Consider the following 18764-nt stretch of genomic DNA (forward strand, 5'->3'; position numbering starts at 1 on the left):
AAAACAGCATGTTTTGGAGACCAGAACCAGAATACGCTGCAAAACACGGCCGGACATGTCCCGAGATCTCGTTAAAAACATCCGGTGTTGTAGCCACAAGCATCCCTCGAAATTTCCCCATGGTCTCCTCAGAAATATCCCCTGGTTTCACACTTTGAAATGTTGAAACGCAGTCTTGAACTGCGGTCACTATCTTGGCAGCATTTCTCGCCTCCAACTCCACCACCCTCCCCTTCACCTCACGGCATGAAAATCAGGTTCTAAACATGTAATGTGAATGTGAATGCTGTAGTATGCAGAAACGTTAATGGCCGACATATTATCCTGGTGACTGGGATGCATGTTGTCACGCCTCTTGGCATGTCTGAAAAGATGCCCAGCGTACCCCTGAACAGCTGAGAAAGCCCCTCGAAGATGTGGGTAACATTGTGAAATGGTCAAAGTTTAGTACAGTCACATGAAAACATGTTAGTTAGGTAGAGGAGAAGATCATAGTCTGGATTGAAACGTTCGGCACGTGACTTAAGTGGCGTACATGGTGGAAGTGGCATTTAGTCCACAAACTGCCGTCTCCTGGGGGAAAGTCCTGTCCTACACCCTGATAGCTGATTGGACCAATAAATCTTGTCTCGTCTTAAAACAACAGAAAATATATGTAATCAAAATCTTTTTGTAGGACGTCCCCTGACTTGCTCAGAGCATCTCATTGCCATGGATGGGTTTCCATTGGAGTTCATTAAAAAGTTGCCTTGCACATCTGTATGAGATGCCGAAAGATGTGACAATTCCTCTATATTTGATAGCCAGAGAATGAAAATGGTCTGAAGATGTGCTTCTGTCTGTACTTTCAGAGCATATTGATAGAATCACCTCCTAACCAAACCCTACACCCCTCGTTCAACCATCTCCTCTTGGCTAAGCAGTGTGTGGTGAAGGCAGTGGGGCAATCCACCTGCCCGGACTGCAGGGCTGCAGGGGCCAAATCAGCGTCTAGTCAGATAAAGGATGTTGAAGTCAGCAGGTTCATTGAAAACCACTTGTGTGGAAAGAACTCCCAGACAGGCAGGTACTTGATCGGGGAGCTGGAGATGCAGAACTCCTTCGGGCAGAGCTCCCTCTCACAGGAGGGGAAAGGTCACTACAAACAGACATAACTCAGCGCCAAGGTTAGTTTTTATGTCTTCAGTTTAAACAGTGGAGGAGGATAAGTGCAAAGAGGACATGGCTGATGGAAGTTTTTGGATTTTGACTTTGTGTTTTACGTTTCATACCCTTTTTTTTTTATAAGGCTGGATCTGTTGAAACCACGCATACAACAGAATTCACAGGCAGAACTGAGTCAGAATGATTTACTACACTGAATCAGGTGGAATTTAATAGTATTAAAGCCACAGTTGTTGTTAATGATTATTATCCTCAGATTTGATTTTTTTGCCGGGGGCTTAAAATAGCCGTTAATTTGCTTTTCTTCCCACATATCTAGCATTTCTCCTCTCATACGCTGCGCTACAAGCTCCCGGTTCAAGGACAACAAAATACTTGCAGTTTATAAATGCATTGGCGGAGCTCCTTCCCCTTCTCGGAATCAGTTGATGGTCATTTGTGGTGAAATCATATCCCTGCAGTATGCGAGTACAACATCGCAGTCCAACCTAAGTCTAATAATGGACGGACAAGGAAATCTATTCACATGGCCGTGTGGTTCCATTCATGTTTTGTTTCTTCATTCTGACAAAGTGGAAGGAAATGCAAGTTGAAATATTAATTTTTCGAGCACCAGCTGAACTCCTTTTTTTAAAATCATGTGGTGATGCCGTCTCAAGAAAACAGACGTTCAAGTTAAATATCAACTACAGGATAAACATACTTTGCTTGAAAGCGGATACGTCAGTTGTACAGTGTGGACTTTAGCTACCTACGTTGTCCACCCAGAAATAATTAAAACAGATGTATTTTCATCTCATAGATTAAAGGCTACCATTGTTAGGGAGTGAAGCTTCACTGTTCACACTGTTGCTTGCAGAAACTGCAGCGCTACCTTGTTTGACTTATGAGCCTTGTCAGTTTGATACCCAGGACTAGCTTAATAAAGACAGTCAGAAAGTCATTCTTCAGAACTGGGTTTTTTTTTCAATAGCACACAATTGGATACTTTGACACCGGTGAACTCTCCCAAAACACCATCATCATCAATCATCTCTCTGCCGCCGAGGTTTTTCCCTTTTGTGGGATTAGTTTCTTGTTGGTTGTACACCCCGCAGGGAAGTTGTGATTATCAGCGCAGATATGTAATCAGTTATCCCACATAGATAGAAAATACTTGCCATAATCATACAAGGATGCTCTATCAAGGCTGATATTGCATAAAATAAATACAAAACATCTGCGATGCATGGTAGTGCTGCACTACCAGTGAAACTGTCGATCCAGCCTAGTTGCCAGGATGAAATGTTAACAGCTAATGTTGCAGCTAACCACAGATGTGTTCTGATTTGAACATGTCATTAGGCTATGACTGATACTGACAGTTGTACAAAAAGTATGGGTGGGGTTGAGGGGTAACAGGCAATAAGGGTGCCACGGTGGTAGCCTTCATGTCAACATGTTTAGCCGAAAAACCCCAACCAGATGGTTTTTTTGTGCCTAAATCTAACCGGAACATAAGCACAGCATTTTGACAAGAGAAAAGTAACAAATTTAACTGAAAGAAACGTAAAGTTTCAACGTTAAGAAACGTCAAGTTTTCACCTTATCTGTGGTGTTGTATAAACGTATTTTGCCAACATTCCTTCTGGCGACCGGGTTGGCAGATACACTCCCGGGCTGCCAAGAACTCGATGCAGATAACGGTGTTGAAGTGATGCGTGTGTTGTGTTATGGTGGAGCGGTGGTGGATAAAAGGCCTATTTTTCAGCCCATTATCATGTGGGTAGCCGTAATCCTCCGTGCCCTCTTCTAAGTGAGTTCAGAGAGAACAGAGCAGTCGTAAATACGGCGAGTGTGTATGTGTGTGTGTGTATGTGTGTGTGTCCAAGTGTGTAGGATCTTTCCCCTAACTTTATCTGATAGGAGAGTCTGATGTGTTGTTGTTCTACAGTGTGTGGGCTGTGGTCATCACGGCTCAGTAAAGGTCATCTCTTACTCTTTCTCTCCCAATGTTTTGCCTCACTTCCCCTGCCCACAACATGCGTCTGGATGAAGGGTGGGGCCTCTCGTCCTACGCGAAAAAAACGAACAGTGCTATCGTCGCCAGGCCCCTTTGCTTGTTCATTCATCGGCTCTGTCTCTGTCTCAGACTGTGTGGGAGTGTCGGTAGCTGGGGTCCCTCTCCTTTCCCTCACCCCTCTCTCGCTCACTCTCCCTGCTGCCCACCCACCGTCTGTCTGCTGACGTGGCCCGGGGTCGTTCTGGGCCCTGGCCCTCGGGCCCCTGTGTGTATGTGTGTGTGTGTGTGTGTGTGTGTGTGTGTGTGTGTGTGTGTCGCCCCCGCCCCTCCCAAACCCCGCGGTGATGTGTTATCGGTGGGATCTGCGTCTGTCTGTGTCTGCCAGTGCCGCTAGACGCAGGAGGAAACAGGATGCGAGAGGATCAACTGTAATCTCACAGCGCGCTTTGTTCCACACAATCCCAGGCCGATCACTGTATTCTCTACACGCAGGGCCGCCACTGGACATTTACATGTGCCAACAATCACACTGCTACTGGCCCACTTAGGTAAGAGCGCAGGGAGAGGGAGAGTTCGTGGGTTTGAGGCAGAGAGACATCGGCAGGAGGAAGAGGATGTTGAGAGACCCGGGGCTTTATTTGAGGGTTTCAACGAATGTCAACGAATATGGAAATGTTAGGGCTGGAGGTTTCTTTTGTAATGAGAAAGGAAACATGTCATCAGTGGCATATTTGACTCGCTGATTATAGTGATGACGATAATGATATCTTCAACGATATGATGAGGGATTGATATATATCTCGGTAAATATGTTTCCATTGAAGATGAAACAAAGTCAAATGGGATCGGAATTGAGGAAAATCCTCGACAATGTCCTCAAATGAACTTGGTGATTACCATGTACAGCACATAGACAGGCCTACATTTCCAGATCTGAGCAGGTGAGGTCCTGATTCGGTCTCATTATTAGGATGAAAGGGTGGGAGAAGGATTTGTGCCTGTTTTAGCAAGTCTCGGTATTCAGTCAAAAAGCTTTATCTCCACCTCAGGGAGATCAGGGAAGAAAAAGGATGCTTTTGAGATGCTCCCTGCCAGCCCAATTTTCTATGCCTGGGAGGCAGCTTACTTAGATTCTCAGCATTTAATACCGGCACCGTTAATTGCCCTCATAATTGTTTTAGCTTTACTTCTCAAAGCCCTCCTTATTATATGAATCAAACATCGAGACCCTACAGCGAGCGCCTGTGCCAAAGAGTGTCACTTCCCCGGCTCCATGATGTGAGCACACTGAGAATGTGGAGCCTAGTTCTGGTAAAACAATATTATTTTATTGTACAGGAACACGGCTGTGCTAATTCCTCAAGCTGCAAACCTCACGGACCACAACTTTGTCTATAATTTGCTGGGAGCATATGTTCATAGCAACGGTACATAAAGCGGAACGGAAAACAGTAGTAGAGAGCGCATTAGTCAGTTCAGTGATTGGTATACAAAGCAAGGGGTTTTCCTCCAACTTTCTTCCCCTTCATGGGGCCCTGGAGTCACAGTTCCAGCGCCGTCTCGGAGTTGGTTAGAGCTTGTTTTCAGTGTTTTGGGTGTCATAACTGTATTATATATGTACAGGCTGGAAAAATAACTTTTTTTATGGAGTGTGCATGAACTAACCAGTGGTTTAGAGAATCCTCAAAGTGGATCAGATTTCTTTCTCATTCACTGTTTTGCGAAAGTCTTCGGTGGTATGTTGCCCCGTTTTCGACTTTTATCTTACATAAAGTTTTGCTTTTTTAAAACGAAGAGTAGGGACTTTCTTGGCTTGGCTTGAGGACACTTATTTGGAGAGTTGAAGTGCAGTTAGGCAGAGCGAGCGGAGGGAAAACAAAGACAAGTCTTCGGCTGGATTTTAAAGTCAGCGAATCACACATGCAACCCCAGAAAAAAAAACAAAACTACTTTGGTTATCTCCCTCTCCGCTTTAAAAATGGAGTCGGCTTTAAATTGAAGCGTCAGGTGACACGTTCCTCTACATGAAAACAAGTGTCCTGTCCTGTTTACAGCACAGCGTCACCACAAGTGTAAGCACTCCTGCCCACCAGCAGGTGACACTTTCCCCTTTGTTCACTGCGGTGCCATTTGTCCGTGACAGGACGTCCTTGCGCCTAATGGATATGAAGCTCCAGAACTCCAGTGTGTCGTTGCGTTGTCGAGATGTCATTTCTTATGCAATCCAATCCTCCTCTGTCCCCGGGGTGTGAGTGCATGTCCGGGACGAGGGGGCCTTTAAAAAGCTTTCCCCTTCACTGCTCCACCAACAGGCTCGTCTTGTGTGGAGAGAGGCCATTCAGCTGCACTGCTGGGGTCTGCCGGTCTGTGTTTGTGTGTGTGTGTGTGTGTGTGTGTGTGTGTGTGTGTGTGTGTGTGTGTGTGTGTGTGTGTGTGTGTTTGCATGTGTGCATGTGTTTTTTCCTCTGGCTTGACAAGACCCCTACTAGTATTCCAGCCTAAACTACCTCTCTCCAGCCCTTCTGAATTTCTCCCCCTGTCCACTTACTATAACCAGTCCTCCTCACATTTACAGGAATCAAATTGGATTGTGTCTACATGCTTAACTCCTTCTTGTGGGCCTTTGCGACCTTGATTGTCCAAATTTTTAAGTTCGTCTTAATGGCCACATATGCTGACACAAACTGGGAAATTGACTCGAGATGTCAGAAGCTTCCTCAGTGCCAGAAACTAAACATTCCCTGTGCAGGTAAGTTTAGTCAGAAACGTTACCCAGAAATACAAACTACTACTCAGAAAGTATGTTTTTGTTGCCTATTTGGTGTCTCGCCCGCTAGAAAACAGTTTCTTTCACTTTATATTTCAACCTTTTTCTCTCATGATGTGAGACACACTCGACAAAACTTGACTCTTTGGGACGGAGCTCTGGCCTCCACACCCCCCTTCTCCATGATCCTTCAGTATATCTTTTCCCTTCTTTCTCCCCTGTCAGCAACATGGCCTAACCATGGCCTGTGAGCGGTGAAGGAAGCGAGGCCTGTTAGGGTCAGTGGCAGGGTTACTACTACATCGGCCGGCCTATACTACAACGGCACTGCCTGTATAGTGTCCTTGGTTGTAAATCTCCTGTGCTGTGTCATGTGAAATTTGTCTAGCGGTGTGCCTGCCTCCGGCTCTAAACACAGATTGCTGTCTTAGCGGCGAGCCACTACATCCAGAGATTTCTTTTTGTGTCCCGCTTTTCGGCAGATGGTTAAAAGACACGACGGGCATTGCAGCAGGGGCTGGTGTCCAAAGCTATGTGGTCAGTTAATGTGAAGGCAAAGGCGTACGGAGTCAGTGGCTCTGCTACATCTCTGGTTTTAGCCCCTGATACACGAAGCTTGCAGGATATTTTAATGAACTCTTGTACCTGTTCTGAGTGAAGCAGAGCTGATCTTCTTCCTCCCTTTTTTCTTGGATAGTGTAGCAGACACTTGCCACTAAACTCCATTAGACATCTGGTTTAATATTCCCCCATTCTTCTCTCCTAGATGTTTCCAAGTTCATTGAGGTTTTTCTGGTCACTCCAATTTTCCACTGGCAGCGAGCGAGGCTATCCCAGGGTGGTTCCTCCTGGAGGACTGTCAGGACTCTGGGGCCAGCCTCTGTAGGGCTTTTCGGCTGCTGTTATGGGTGCTTTTTCTCCTCCGCATTTCATCGACCGCACGGCTGTTCAGCAAAGCTCCCTGAGGGAGTAAAATGATGTTGCACACACAAACATCCAACAAAGAACAACGGAGCATTGTTGCATGAATTTTCCCGGTTTTGGTCATATTAGTGTATTAGTGTCGCAGAGTGCACTCGGAACCTCTGGGTTTTTTGATGACTGTCACTTCAGGGCACCTAAACGTATCATCTGTTCATTCATTGGTTTTATGGAGTGGAGTATGGAGTGAATAAAAGATCTTCACATTTTTGATTTAAAGAACTATCACACATAATATGACTTAATTGCATTTAATGGACAAGAGAGATACTTGTACCCAGCAGCAACATATTTAAAGTGCTAGAAATCTGATTTCTGATGTCGTCCTTGGTCCATTGCACAAAGAAAAGAGAGGGTCTTGATCGCCACAGCTCCATGGTTGTGTAATTGGCTTTCATTATGGCCAAGCAGAGCCTTGGCTGTGCCAGACCCACCAGGGGGTGACAACCAGTACAAGCCCATCATCATCATTTTCCCCATGAGCAGCACAACTCAATGGGCCCAGAAATGGGCATGCATCTATGGCTGAGGGAACCACCCTTTCTCTGGAAACTGCCTTTATCCTGTTTTAAACATTACAGTGACGCTCTGTTTGTGCGTTTATGTGCAAATGTGTTTTTAACAGCGCATGTGTGTGAGGGTTGAGGGCAGTGTGAGTGTGTTGTGTATTTTTATTATGTGGCCGGTCACACGGCGCGCATATGTTTGCGTGTGAATGCACACACTCTAGTTGTGCGCCTGCGCCCGTGCATGTGTGTGAGGTGGGGGCAGCAGAGTGTTACCACAGGCTGGTGGGGCACAGCTCTGCTGCTAACCAAAGAAGCAAGTGGTTGTGAGTCAGTCCCCACCGGGCAAACCTGTGGCCATGGTATTAGGGCTGCAGCGCCAGTGCCAAGATAGGAAATTAACAGTGGCTTTGGGTGAAAACGTCTCTGAGAGTTCAGAAGAAAATTCCCTCGGGACCAGAATTAGAGGTGCAAAGTGCCTCTGAAGAAGGAAGAGGAAATGAAATAAAAAAACAGCTGCAAATGACTGCATGTGAGTGGTTTATTTAGAAGCATTTGATGCAAATCAAGTTTTAAATGCTGAAAAAGCTCCATAAATTCAGGCAATAGACAAATACAAACCCCAACGTGTACACACATTTCACTATCCTGCCTTATGCACAGCAGTCCCGCCGCAGCTACATTCCAGCTAACGCTTGCCGCCTTGCTTCTATGTAACCGCAATGACTGGGCCCGTTAAATAAGGTAAAATAAGCAAAAGATTTTACGTCTAGTAACTCTGAAAATTGTTAAAAGTTTATTTGGTCAGGGAAAATAACACAGGCCATACTGTATGTGTTTTGTTTCCACATAATTTCCACTTTATTGTTGTACTTGCTGCTGCTACACATGTAAACATTTCCTCCACTGGCTCATTCTAGGATATTATTTCTGTTTTTGGTGGACGCAACTGTAGGCATGTCTGCGATATCTGACAGTTTATTTATTGTAGTTATTGAATGTTTAGAGTTCACATTCACTTCGTTTGGTTTGTCACCGGATCAAAACTGTTTCTAGTTCCCATTTCGGCACAGGACGGTTTGTTTTGAATCCATTCCTTCTGAAAACATGTACATCTGTCACTTTTCAAGGCAAAATGTAGTCCAATACGGTGCACTACAATTATAACTGGTTAATATCCAATAATAACTCCTAATTCATCAAAACATATTGCAGTTCCTGTTACTGATAAATCCATCTCTGAGGGATCTTTGTCCACACAGGATTTTTAAAATGCTCTGTGCTCATCACGCCCAAAATGGTCTGCAGTGTGAAGTGACATCGAGTCACGGTGTCCAGACCGCTGCAGTCGCTGTTCACATCTTCATACACATCACAGTGAAGTCTGCTGCCAAGCTCATCTGACAAGCTTCTTGGCTGTTTTCTCTGAAAGCCATTCAAGACTTGATAAATCATCAAGGAGCTCTTTGGCTCACTGAAGTACAGAAAAAAAAATGCATTTCACCTAGAGAGATTCCAATAATTGCAACTGAGTATATTACACAACATACATCAAAAGACTTGCAAAACATTCCTCTGTGCTCTGCGGTTAGCCTTGTTTCTGCCGCTCGGTCCCTTCCAGATTACTGCCAGTTGAAGGGAGGCCGGGGTTTTAATAGCCCACAGTCTGTTTTAGACCGGAGGAGGCCTTTTAAGACGGCCCTCTGTGGCCATTAGGGGAGGAAGAGGGGACTCTGAGATATTTAGAAAGGAGGAAGGAATGGTAAAAAGTGGCTAAAAGTGTAACATAGTCCTTTGGCTCCCTCTTCATCCTAAATCTGTTTTTAATATTTCACAGAAGTGATATTTGATAACATGATTCCATGATAACAACATCCATTTTGACAACCTATTAATCATTCATCAAAGATAAATGTTTAAAATGTGTCTGTTTTTTGTCTGGATATGCAGTTTGTCTCCATTTGATATAATCCTTGACCGAGTGTGTTTGGAATTGGAACTGTTAGTCTGACAGATTAGGCAGTTTGAAGACACCAGATTTGGCTCTGGGGTTTTCTGGATATCATAATGTTGTTTTTTTTCTGACGTTTTACAAACCAAACAGATCAATCAGTTAATTGAAAAACATCAACATATCAAGTCACCATCACTTGCAGCACAAATTTCGCCAAAACCTCATCCTCTGTTGTGCAGTTTTTGCCACAAGCTGATTTTACGACACAAGCTTTTTTGCGATACGTTGTCTCCTGCCAGCGTAGCGTTGATGGAGGTGAAATCAGTTGGTCGTCACACATTCTTCCTCGCTGTCCTCATTGCTGTCATCAGAGGACAAGTTGCAGGTAGCCTTGGAATGACTTTGAAATGACAAATTACCCTTCCGTTACTGTACGAATAGCTTTGTTCGCAAATCCATCAAGCCATCAAGAGAAGCTTCTGACTCAGAGACTGAAACAACGGGCCACCATGTTCTTTATATTTACCCTTACATAGTTCTACAGAATAAATTCACTTTTTGTGTACACTTTCCAGTATACTGTTTAAGAAACTGAGCAATGTTTTTCTTATGCTTCTGGGACAAAAACTGACAGAGCTTTTGAAGTGGCTTGGCGGAAAAAAGTTTCTTTTATACTGCGGTCAGAAACGTCCACCCCAGAGGATTAATTATTCAAGTGCTCATTAACATTTACAAGTACAAGTACAACTCACATATTCAGAGCCCTTAAATCTGTTCTTTCTTAACTCTTAGAAACCCAGTTCTCGTTACATCTGTTTATCTGACCGTGTGACCCCTTTAATGTAAGGATTACATTATTATCTAAGATTGTCACATAGCAGGACACAAACACAGACAGGTAAAAAAAACAAAAACAAACCTCTTTTATTGGCTGATCTCATCCTGTGCCGCCGTGGTACTATCTTGCTCTTGCACCCGACCGTGTCTCCTCTGTTGTCGGCGAGCAGTGTGAGCGAGGCAGTGAGACCTGCAGACCCCAGCTGTTTGCAGCGTGGGCAGCAGTACAAGGTGCTCCTGTAGAGGAATTCAGCACTTTGGACAGCACCTAGACCAGCTCTCCCCACGCTGGAATTCCAGCATCGCTCTCTCTCGCAGGCTGGGCCCAAGGACTTTGCGGTCGGAAATGTGACCACATTTCTACCAAGGTGCAGGAGGGAAGCCGTTTAGGAGAGGGGAAGGAAAAAACTGGGAGCTTATCAAGACGATGCAGCAGACTGGACTCTGGATATCAGGGTCAAAAATCTCTGCTGCGTCTCATTATGCAGCTGGAGTGGCGCGTTGAAAGTTTGCTGTGGTGAAGGTGACAGTGTGTTGGTCCAAATGAGAAGTCACATTTGTTGCAATTTAAATAAAGGAGCTTTAGAGGCTTTTTCGAGCTGATATATGAAATGAACTTGGGTTTAAGGTCCATAAAACAAAGGTAGGAAGCGTCACTCTCATCCACTGTCATTTGCACCTGACAAAAGTTAACATGGGTCTTTAATAGTTGTGATGGGTGCTAAACATGTCGGCTGCACAGGGTTTTTTGTTTACTTAGTATAATTAACAGAACAGCCTCTGAGTGTCCATTGTTTGGTTATTTCCTGTTTTATTTTGTAGTTTATATCCTGTCATGTTTTCCACACTGCACTTCTTCTTCGATTTGTATTTTTGCTTTTTTCTGTGTCCATCTGTGTCTCATTGGTTAATCGCTCGCCTGTGTATTTAAGTCTGTGTTTTTCACTCACTCTCCGTTCTGTTCTTCATGTCAGTCCCTTGTGTGTCCCTGATCCTGCTGTGTTTGCCGGTTCCCCTTGTGTTTCTTGTGCATTTGGGTCCACCGTAGTTTCTCCAAAGTGACACGTGTATTTCTTAACAAAGATCTCTCTTCTCTCTTTCAGGCAGTCGGGAAGCGGCATTCACCTACGCCATTACAGCGGCAGGGGTGGCCCACGCCATAACGGCGGCGTGCAGCCAGGGCAACCTGAGCCAGTGCGGCTGCGACCGGGAGAAGCAGGGGTATTACAACCAGGAGGAAGGCTGGAAGTGGGGAGGCTGCTCGGCCGACATCAAGTATGGGATCGAGTTCTCTCGCCGCTTCGTGGATGCCCGCGAGATTAAAAAGACCCCACGGCGCCTGATGAACTTACATAACAACGAGGCAGGGAGAAAGGTAAAGAGGTGTTTCGTAATCTCAGATACTCTGCTGCGAGTGTTTTTCCAGGAGTGATGAAAATAGAGCGACAGCAGAACCACTCTGAATCAAGTGTGTTTGAATGAACAGAGGACTTTGTAAAATTAAGCAGCTCATTCCACCTTTGAAGAGACAATGACCTGATTTAAAGGATAATTCTGATTAATTACAGCTCAAATTTGTGTAGTTTGGATATCACTTATTATAACATGGTGCTCTCCAAGCCAAACTCATTTGGAAACCCAAGCTGTTCATTATAAATATCCACATCAGTTCGAAGACAGACTCTCTTGTTTAACTCATATTTGCAGTAGATTTTCCTGTGCAAGGAGGGATTGCTACCAACATTATGGGTGCTTTTGTTTTCATCTCCAAATGTAGTTGTTTAGATAATCAGGCTAAACTGTTAAAACTGTAAAAGTTTGTTTACAACCTGGCAGATCATTTTACTGCTCGTGTTTCTTGCCTCTGCTTTGTTGCGGCGATGTAGTTGCCGTGCGCCCAGATCGCTGCAATTACAGTGTTAACAAAAGCAATATGGAAATGGTGGAAATCAGACCCGAGCTGCACCAAGGTGGAATTATCCGTTAAATGAATCCTTGGAAAGAAGTTGCACAAAATGATCGTACTCCAAAGACGCAGTGCGTGTGCTGATGTGTTCCCTTGCAGCATAGCAAACAGTCCCAGATAAAGAGCTCACAGACGCACAATCATGTGACAAAGCACTGTGATTGACCAAGCTGCTGATTGATTGATCACCCAGTTTGCCTTTCAGCAGCTCGTTTTGCTTCAGCCAATTATTGATATATCTTTCCATTCTAAGAGGGCGTCTTTTATTTCTAAGAGAGCGTGTTGGCAAACTTCTTTATGGGCATGTTTGTTTGCTATTAGTCATCCCAGAACGGTCGTGAAGCGAAGAAAAAGAGAAAAAGCGGGAGAGTGTGAGGGGTAAATAAAAGAGAAGAGATGATGTTATGTTGACAAATGCATCTAATTAATAACTTGGGCTTATTGTGTCCACTGGGAAAATGAGGCCTGGCCGGTGCCTTGCCAGATGGAGGACTGCCATCCCCTCTTTCCAGTTCCTTTCATGGAATTATGAAGTGTAAAGTCAGGAACAGGATATTATTGCAGTTCTCTGCACAATACCAAAACATGTCACTGCCATTTGACTGCGTCTATTCAGGGTGTGAAAGCAGGCCGACAATGCCGGTGTTAACACAGCAGACTGATAGGGTCTGTGCTGCATGCCAGGGTGCTGGCATGTTGAACTGTCAGGGTTGGGGTTGGCACTGTTGCTTTTCTCACTCTGGGGCTCGGAAAGTCGGATCGTAGAAGGACGTGCAAAAGTCAGATTCCCCCTTTGCTGAGACAGTAGGAAGCTGGAATGTTTTTTACACTTGGAGGCTGTTGAGGATGTAGAGGCCTGAGTCTTACCAGGGTATAAACACAGTTTGTTTGACCCGGTTTACAATTAATCACGTCACGCGTCTTGGGTGGATGGCTATCGGATGTCAATAAATTAGTGTGAAATCCAAGTAGCATTCGAGTTGGGTTAAAATCACATTGTTCAGAACAACTGGGGTGAAAAAAAAAACAAAAAAACTTCAGCCTCCCTTGTAGTCCATAAATGTGATTTATCCATGCAATAGTGTTAGTTTATGGATACTCTTGCATAGCCAGACCACAGCGCTGGCATGGTGCTGGAGAAACGTCTGGCTGCACCCATTATTATTCTACTATATGGAGAAAAAAAAAAAAACAAACTGTCTGGCTTGTTTGTATTTCTTATAACCGGTCACAGTTGTCGTGGTCCGTGCAAATCCCAGGATGCAGTGGTAGTGCCCCTCAAAAATAGTGTTTCGGGGGAATTTTATTTGCTGGAGCATTTGCATGTGGTGAGGCGAGCCCTGGCATTAAAACGGCCCTGCAAAAGTAAAGGTAACAGCTGCGAGTTTGTTTACATTCATACGGTTAGCAACTAGGTTACGGTTACGTTGCCATTTTCACCTTGTAGGTTGCCATCTTGGAGGTTGTTTGCCGTAGAGATAACAATTTCAACATGCCGACAGCAGAGAGGGAGGAAAATGCTGAATCATCTAGCCAAGTTAATAGCAAACCCAAGCTATAGCGCTGGGCTTTCGTTGTGGCCAAACCTTGTAATTACAACATGCTCCGGACACATTTCTACTATAGGCTTACATTGTGAACGAAGCGGCTAGAAAACAGTGGATAAAGATTTTTGAGCATCACATGTGACTGCAATGACTTACTGGAATTGCATTCATTCAGTCCAAAAACATTTGTAAAATCTAAAAGAACCGCATCTTGATATGATCAGTTCCTATTCAAATTAGCCTAGTGCTAATCCAGAAGTAAGCCAGTCATCCAGCGGAGGTCTATAGCGTGTATGCTTTATGGGCTTGGTCATTTTATAGTCAATCTTGCTAGCTTCAAGTAGCACTGAGCAGCATTCATTGGAATCAGTGTGATTCCAATGAATCCGACAGTCTATCCAGATTTACCTTAATAGATTCATGGTTTATACCCTCAGTTGTACTAGTTTTCTGGATGTTTCTCACCTTACAGGGAGTAAGGTCAACCTCAAGGGGTTTCACTTGAGTCTGTTTGTTTGTTTGTTGGTTGGTCAGCAGGATTGCAAAATGGGTCTCTCAGAATAGACCCCATTTATTTTTGATGCAGTTTTGGATAAAGGGATGGATACACTCTCACTTTCTTGAACATTGAGAGATAGGTCTATAGTTTTTGGGAATTTCTCATGGAATATGCTTAGATGTTGATGTTGAAAAAGCGGGCATATTTATAGAGCTTGTCTCTATAAGTCAGTACATGCGGATAAAGGGGATTGTTGACAGGTATGCACACTACTGTGTGCCATTCTTGTTACACACTGTTTTTTTTTTTAAAACTAAATTGCTACGGTACATCGCTTTTCTTGTGTACTTGGCTATCAGTAGAGTTTCATGTGGATTATCCCCTCCATCTGGACGGGAGTGAAGACCATGATTTGCATTTTGCCTGGGAAAACTTAGATGGACTGACGTCAGATTTGCGGCCCGACCAACAGAAATGTGTAAATATGTGTGAATGAGGTCTTACCCAGTTATTTAGAACAGAGTGTCATTTTTTTATGCAGAAGATTATTGTCCCCAATCTGCTGAGCTTGATTTATTGGGAAAAAAATAGTGTGCTGTACAGATCTTGTTTGTGTTCAGTGTCCACTGCGGATTGCTCATTCTTACATCATATGAGAGAAGGTCACAACACCGACACATTCAAGACAAATTAGCTGATAAAAACAGCCCTGATTCTGGTGAGGGAGGAAGTGGCCCGTCCAACGGGATCCAGCTAATGTTTTTTTTTTTTTTGTAATGACTGATAAAAAGCATCATTGAAACAGAAAACTATATAATTACTATAGATTCCTTGACCAAACCAAATGTAAAAGAACACCCAGTTACTCAACAGATCTCTTTCATCTGGCACCGGGGCTATGTGTTTGACAAGTGATCTCTAGATGGGAATCTGGTCATATTGGACTAATTAATAAGCGATCGGAGGCTTTGACGGACACAGTTTAAGTAAATGTTTCCATGCATCTGTCAGACTCCTTATGCCAGGCATTCCTTGTGGTTTTGGTGCTATACATTTTTGGAAATCCTCGCTCTGAATCAACATCCGAAGCGGGATTGATAGCTGACCCCGGCTTTTTTATGAAGTTGGAGGAGCTCATGTTTTTCCAATCAAGTCGGGAAACTGTGAAAGCATGGCTGCGCAGACAAGACAGACAGAGATACTGAACAGCTCTTGTGTACATTTCGCAAGTGTCTGATAGAAAAGATGACTTGGCGGGGCGGGGTGCCAGGAAAAAGCTGCACTGGAAAAATGCCCTGCCAACCAAACTTACATCTTATACAGCAATGACACATGCTTCGCTCAAGCAAGTCGAGGGTTTCTAATTTGGTTGAAGGAGTCATGTCAAGACTATTACGGATGTGTTGATATGACCCATTCAAAGCCCATCCCCTCCTCCCTCTGTTCCTTTGTCTCCGAGAACATTTCAGCTAAGAATGAAGAGGGTACCGTTTTTATTTTGAGGGTTTTTTTTTTTTTTAGTTTCTCAGTCCCACGGGGCAAAGGATTGACACTTAAATACTGACGACAGCGCACAATATTTCCCATATGCCCCAGGATTAGGCAGCAGAGAGAGGACGTTCTGCCCTGTGTACCATATGTTGGAGATAACCTCAAAGAGAAACTCAGTCCAAGTCTGAGTATAGGAATAACATAAAGAATTCTACATTATTGCATTTAAAATGACTCTTTGACTAAAAGCATCAGAATCTATAACAGTGATCCACTTTCAAGCATGTGGCAGCGTAGCTTTTCTTCTCCTGATCACAACATTATTCAAGCAGTCAAATAAGCCCCAAGTCTCTTGTACAGCTGTAAACAATTGAGTTTGTCTTTGTTTTGCTCTGCATGAGCAACACATTTAACGACACAATAATCTTGATGCAAATTGTCCAAGATGACTGATAGCTGAATGAGATCCATGTTTTTCTTTGCTCCGCCATTGATGTGGTTCAGGGAAGGTAGGCAAAATTACAGGATGGAATATTACCAGTAAGTGCAATTTTCTCCCCTCCAGGACAGGCAGCTACACGTCGGCCATGACAGAAAATTCAGATATGCTTGGATTTGCTTGGATTTGTCTTCTACACACAGATCTATCACTCTGTACCAAAGACAGAGAAGTACCTGTGGCATAAATGCAGCAGACTTACAATATAAAACAACCGCACAATTACGTACTTACTAATGCACATAAGTAAAGGCCCCATTGTCATCAAAGTTTTAACTAGAACTGCACAATTTATTCAGATACACTCAAAATATGTCAGAGAACATTAAACTTTACATTACTTTAACAAGATATTAACACAATGAGATTTTTGATATCTTATCATCAATAATGCCCAAATTAGAAAAATACCTTTTTTTCCCCCCAAGAATCACAAATACTTTATTAACCCCCATTTTGTATTATCCCCTAATCTTTCTCTTGACCTTGAAGAAAGACACGAGATCCGTCCTTGTTCCGTTCATTCATTCTGGACTTGGGGTTACTTTAATGTCTATATTTGGTGCACCTCTACAACCGTTTGCTTTTTTCTTCTCTTTTGCACTCCAGGTACTAGAAGAAAGGATGAAGCTGGAGTGCAAGTGCCACGGCGTCTCAGGCTCCTGCACCACCAAGACCTGTTGGACTACACTTCCCAAGTTCCGTGAGATTGGCTACGTACTCAAGGACAAGTACAACGAAGCCGTGCACGTGGAGGTAGTCCGGGCTAGCCGACTCCGACAGCCCACCCACCTCAAGGTGAAGCAGACTCAGGGCTACCGCAAGCCCATGGAGACGGACCTCGTCTACATCGAGAGGTCACCCAACTACTGCGAGGAGGACGCGGCCACGGGGAGCGTGGGCACCCAGGGACGCCTGTGCAACCGCACCTCGCCACATACAGACGGCTGCGACCTTATGTGCTGCGGCCGTGGCTACAATACACACCAGTACACCAAAGTTTGGCAGTGCAATTGTAAGTTCCAATGGTGCTGCTTCGTCAAGTGCAACACGTGCAGCGAGAGGACGGAGGTGTTTACCTGCAAATAAGGACGCAAGGAACTCAGTGCCAGGAAGTGAGGCGCCAAGGACTAGCCGAATGAGGAAGACTCGAGCGAGCGAGATAAAAGTGTGACATGGACCAGTGAAAGATTTTTGAAATAAAAGAATGGAATTTACACTCAATCAGCTCTTCATGGCATCGTTTTGCACAGCAGAATCTATCTAATTTTCTTTTCAGAAAGTAAATGCTAAATATCAGTAGGTAAAACCCCAGAACTTTACTGTCATGTAGAGATTGTGCTCATGTACTGATGTATCCACAGTGAAGTTGGGACTACAGGTAACGAACGAGGCCCTCGTTGGGAACTGTGCTTTGCACTCTGGGATTTCTAATCGTTAAATTCACAAGAGACTCGTGCATGGAGAGGAAACACAGTGACGTGGGAGTCGATCAAAATGACCGCAGCTGATGAGGTTGTGACTGGGAGAGATTTGTCAAGTCTTTGGTTGAAAACCTTTTTTAAGGTTTTTGTCGTGTTTTCACTAAAGGGGAGCAAAAGTGAATCTTGACATGAATGACCTCGCCAAATTGGCCAGGACTTATTTTGGAGGTTTGTAGAAATGAAGAACATTTTGTGAGTACGGTGCGTTGGGGTGCGCCAAAATCTGAGTGGAGAACTCTGTTAAACCCTCTGCTGCCAACTGGAATATGGTGGAGTATGTTAGTTTTCCAGTCACACTGGAACTGTCTGTTCTGAACACTGAAAATAAATTGTTTATTTATGTTATAGTATCTTAAAACGAAGCACTAACGGGTAGAGATGTCTTTTTTTTTTGTACTAAGTGTAAAGAAAAATACTTTTTAGAAACTCTGACTGAAGATGTGTGTCTATTAGAAATGACCCCCCAACCCCTAAAACACCTAATCTTTTCTTAAAAAAAGGAAAACAAAAAAAAAAGGTTTCATTGCTACTGGTGTGTTGACAACAACAACAAAAAAAACATCATTACAGTGTATTTCACTTTAAGACACCTTGGTTCTGTTTTACTGTAGCATAGTTTGTTTGCAGTCCTTTACCTCCGAGCAGTGATATCTATTTGGATGTTTTTTGCAAGGTTCAGTTGATAGACAGTAGCAAGAAAAATCTTTTAACTGCAGAGATCCTTCCTCAGTTCATTAAACATGAAACTGATACATTGCTGGATGTGTTGTCGAGTGCTGCACTGATATTTCCTATTCAGATACCACTCATGAGAACTAAATAAACTCCCATTTGACTCAGTTTGGCAGTTCATTGCTAAAATATCAGTTGGAGTTGAAGATGCCATCCGCCTTAAGATTGGACACCTACATGCATATAATAGCAGAGGTCACAAGACGCATAGAGGGTATTATTAGTAGTAGTATTTAGCCTCAAGTGCTAACAAACATCAATAATTCTAACTTGTTGTTGTTTTTTTTTTTGTTTTTTTTTAACTGAACACAAAGCTAATTCGTGTCTCACGATTC

At 43.8% G+C, this 18764-nt stretch overlaps 1 protein-coding gene across 4 annotated transcripts in view; it reads left to right on the top strand.

The window, feature by feature from the left end:
• The window catches only part of wnt7bb (wingless-type MMTV integration site family, member 7Bb), a 35474-nt gene extending 16938 nt beyond the window's left edge, over nt 1-18536 (top strand). For all 4 annotated transcript variants that reach the window (XM_037108413.1, XM_037108412.1, XM_037108414.1 and 1 more), the window contains exons 3-4: nt 11315-11586; nt 16823-18536. In XM_037108413.1, the coding sequence (XP_036964308.1) occupies nt 11315-11586; nt 16823-17302 (752 nt within the window). In that variant the 3' untranslated portion in view covers nt 17303-18536. The remainder of the gene's footprint in view (nt 1-11314; nt 11587-16822) is intronic.
• The last annotated feature ends 228 nt before the right edge of the window (nt 18537-18764 follow it).

Source organism: Acanthopagrus latus, chromosome 8, assembly GCF_904848185.1.
Source record: "Acanthopagrus latus isolate v.2019 chromosome 8, fAcaLat1.1, whole genome shotgun sequence".
Classification (NCBI taxonomy): domain Eukaryota; kingdom Metazoa; phylum Chordata; class Actinopteri; order Spariformes; family Sparidae; genus Acanthopagrus; species Acanthopagrus latus.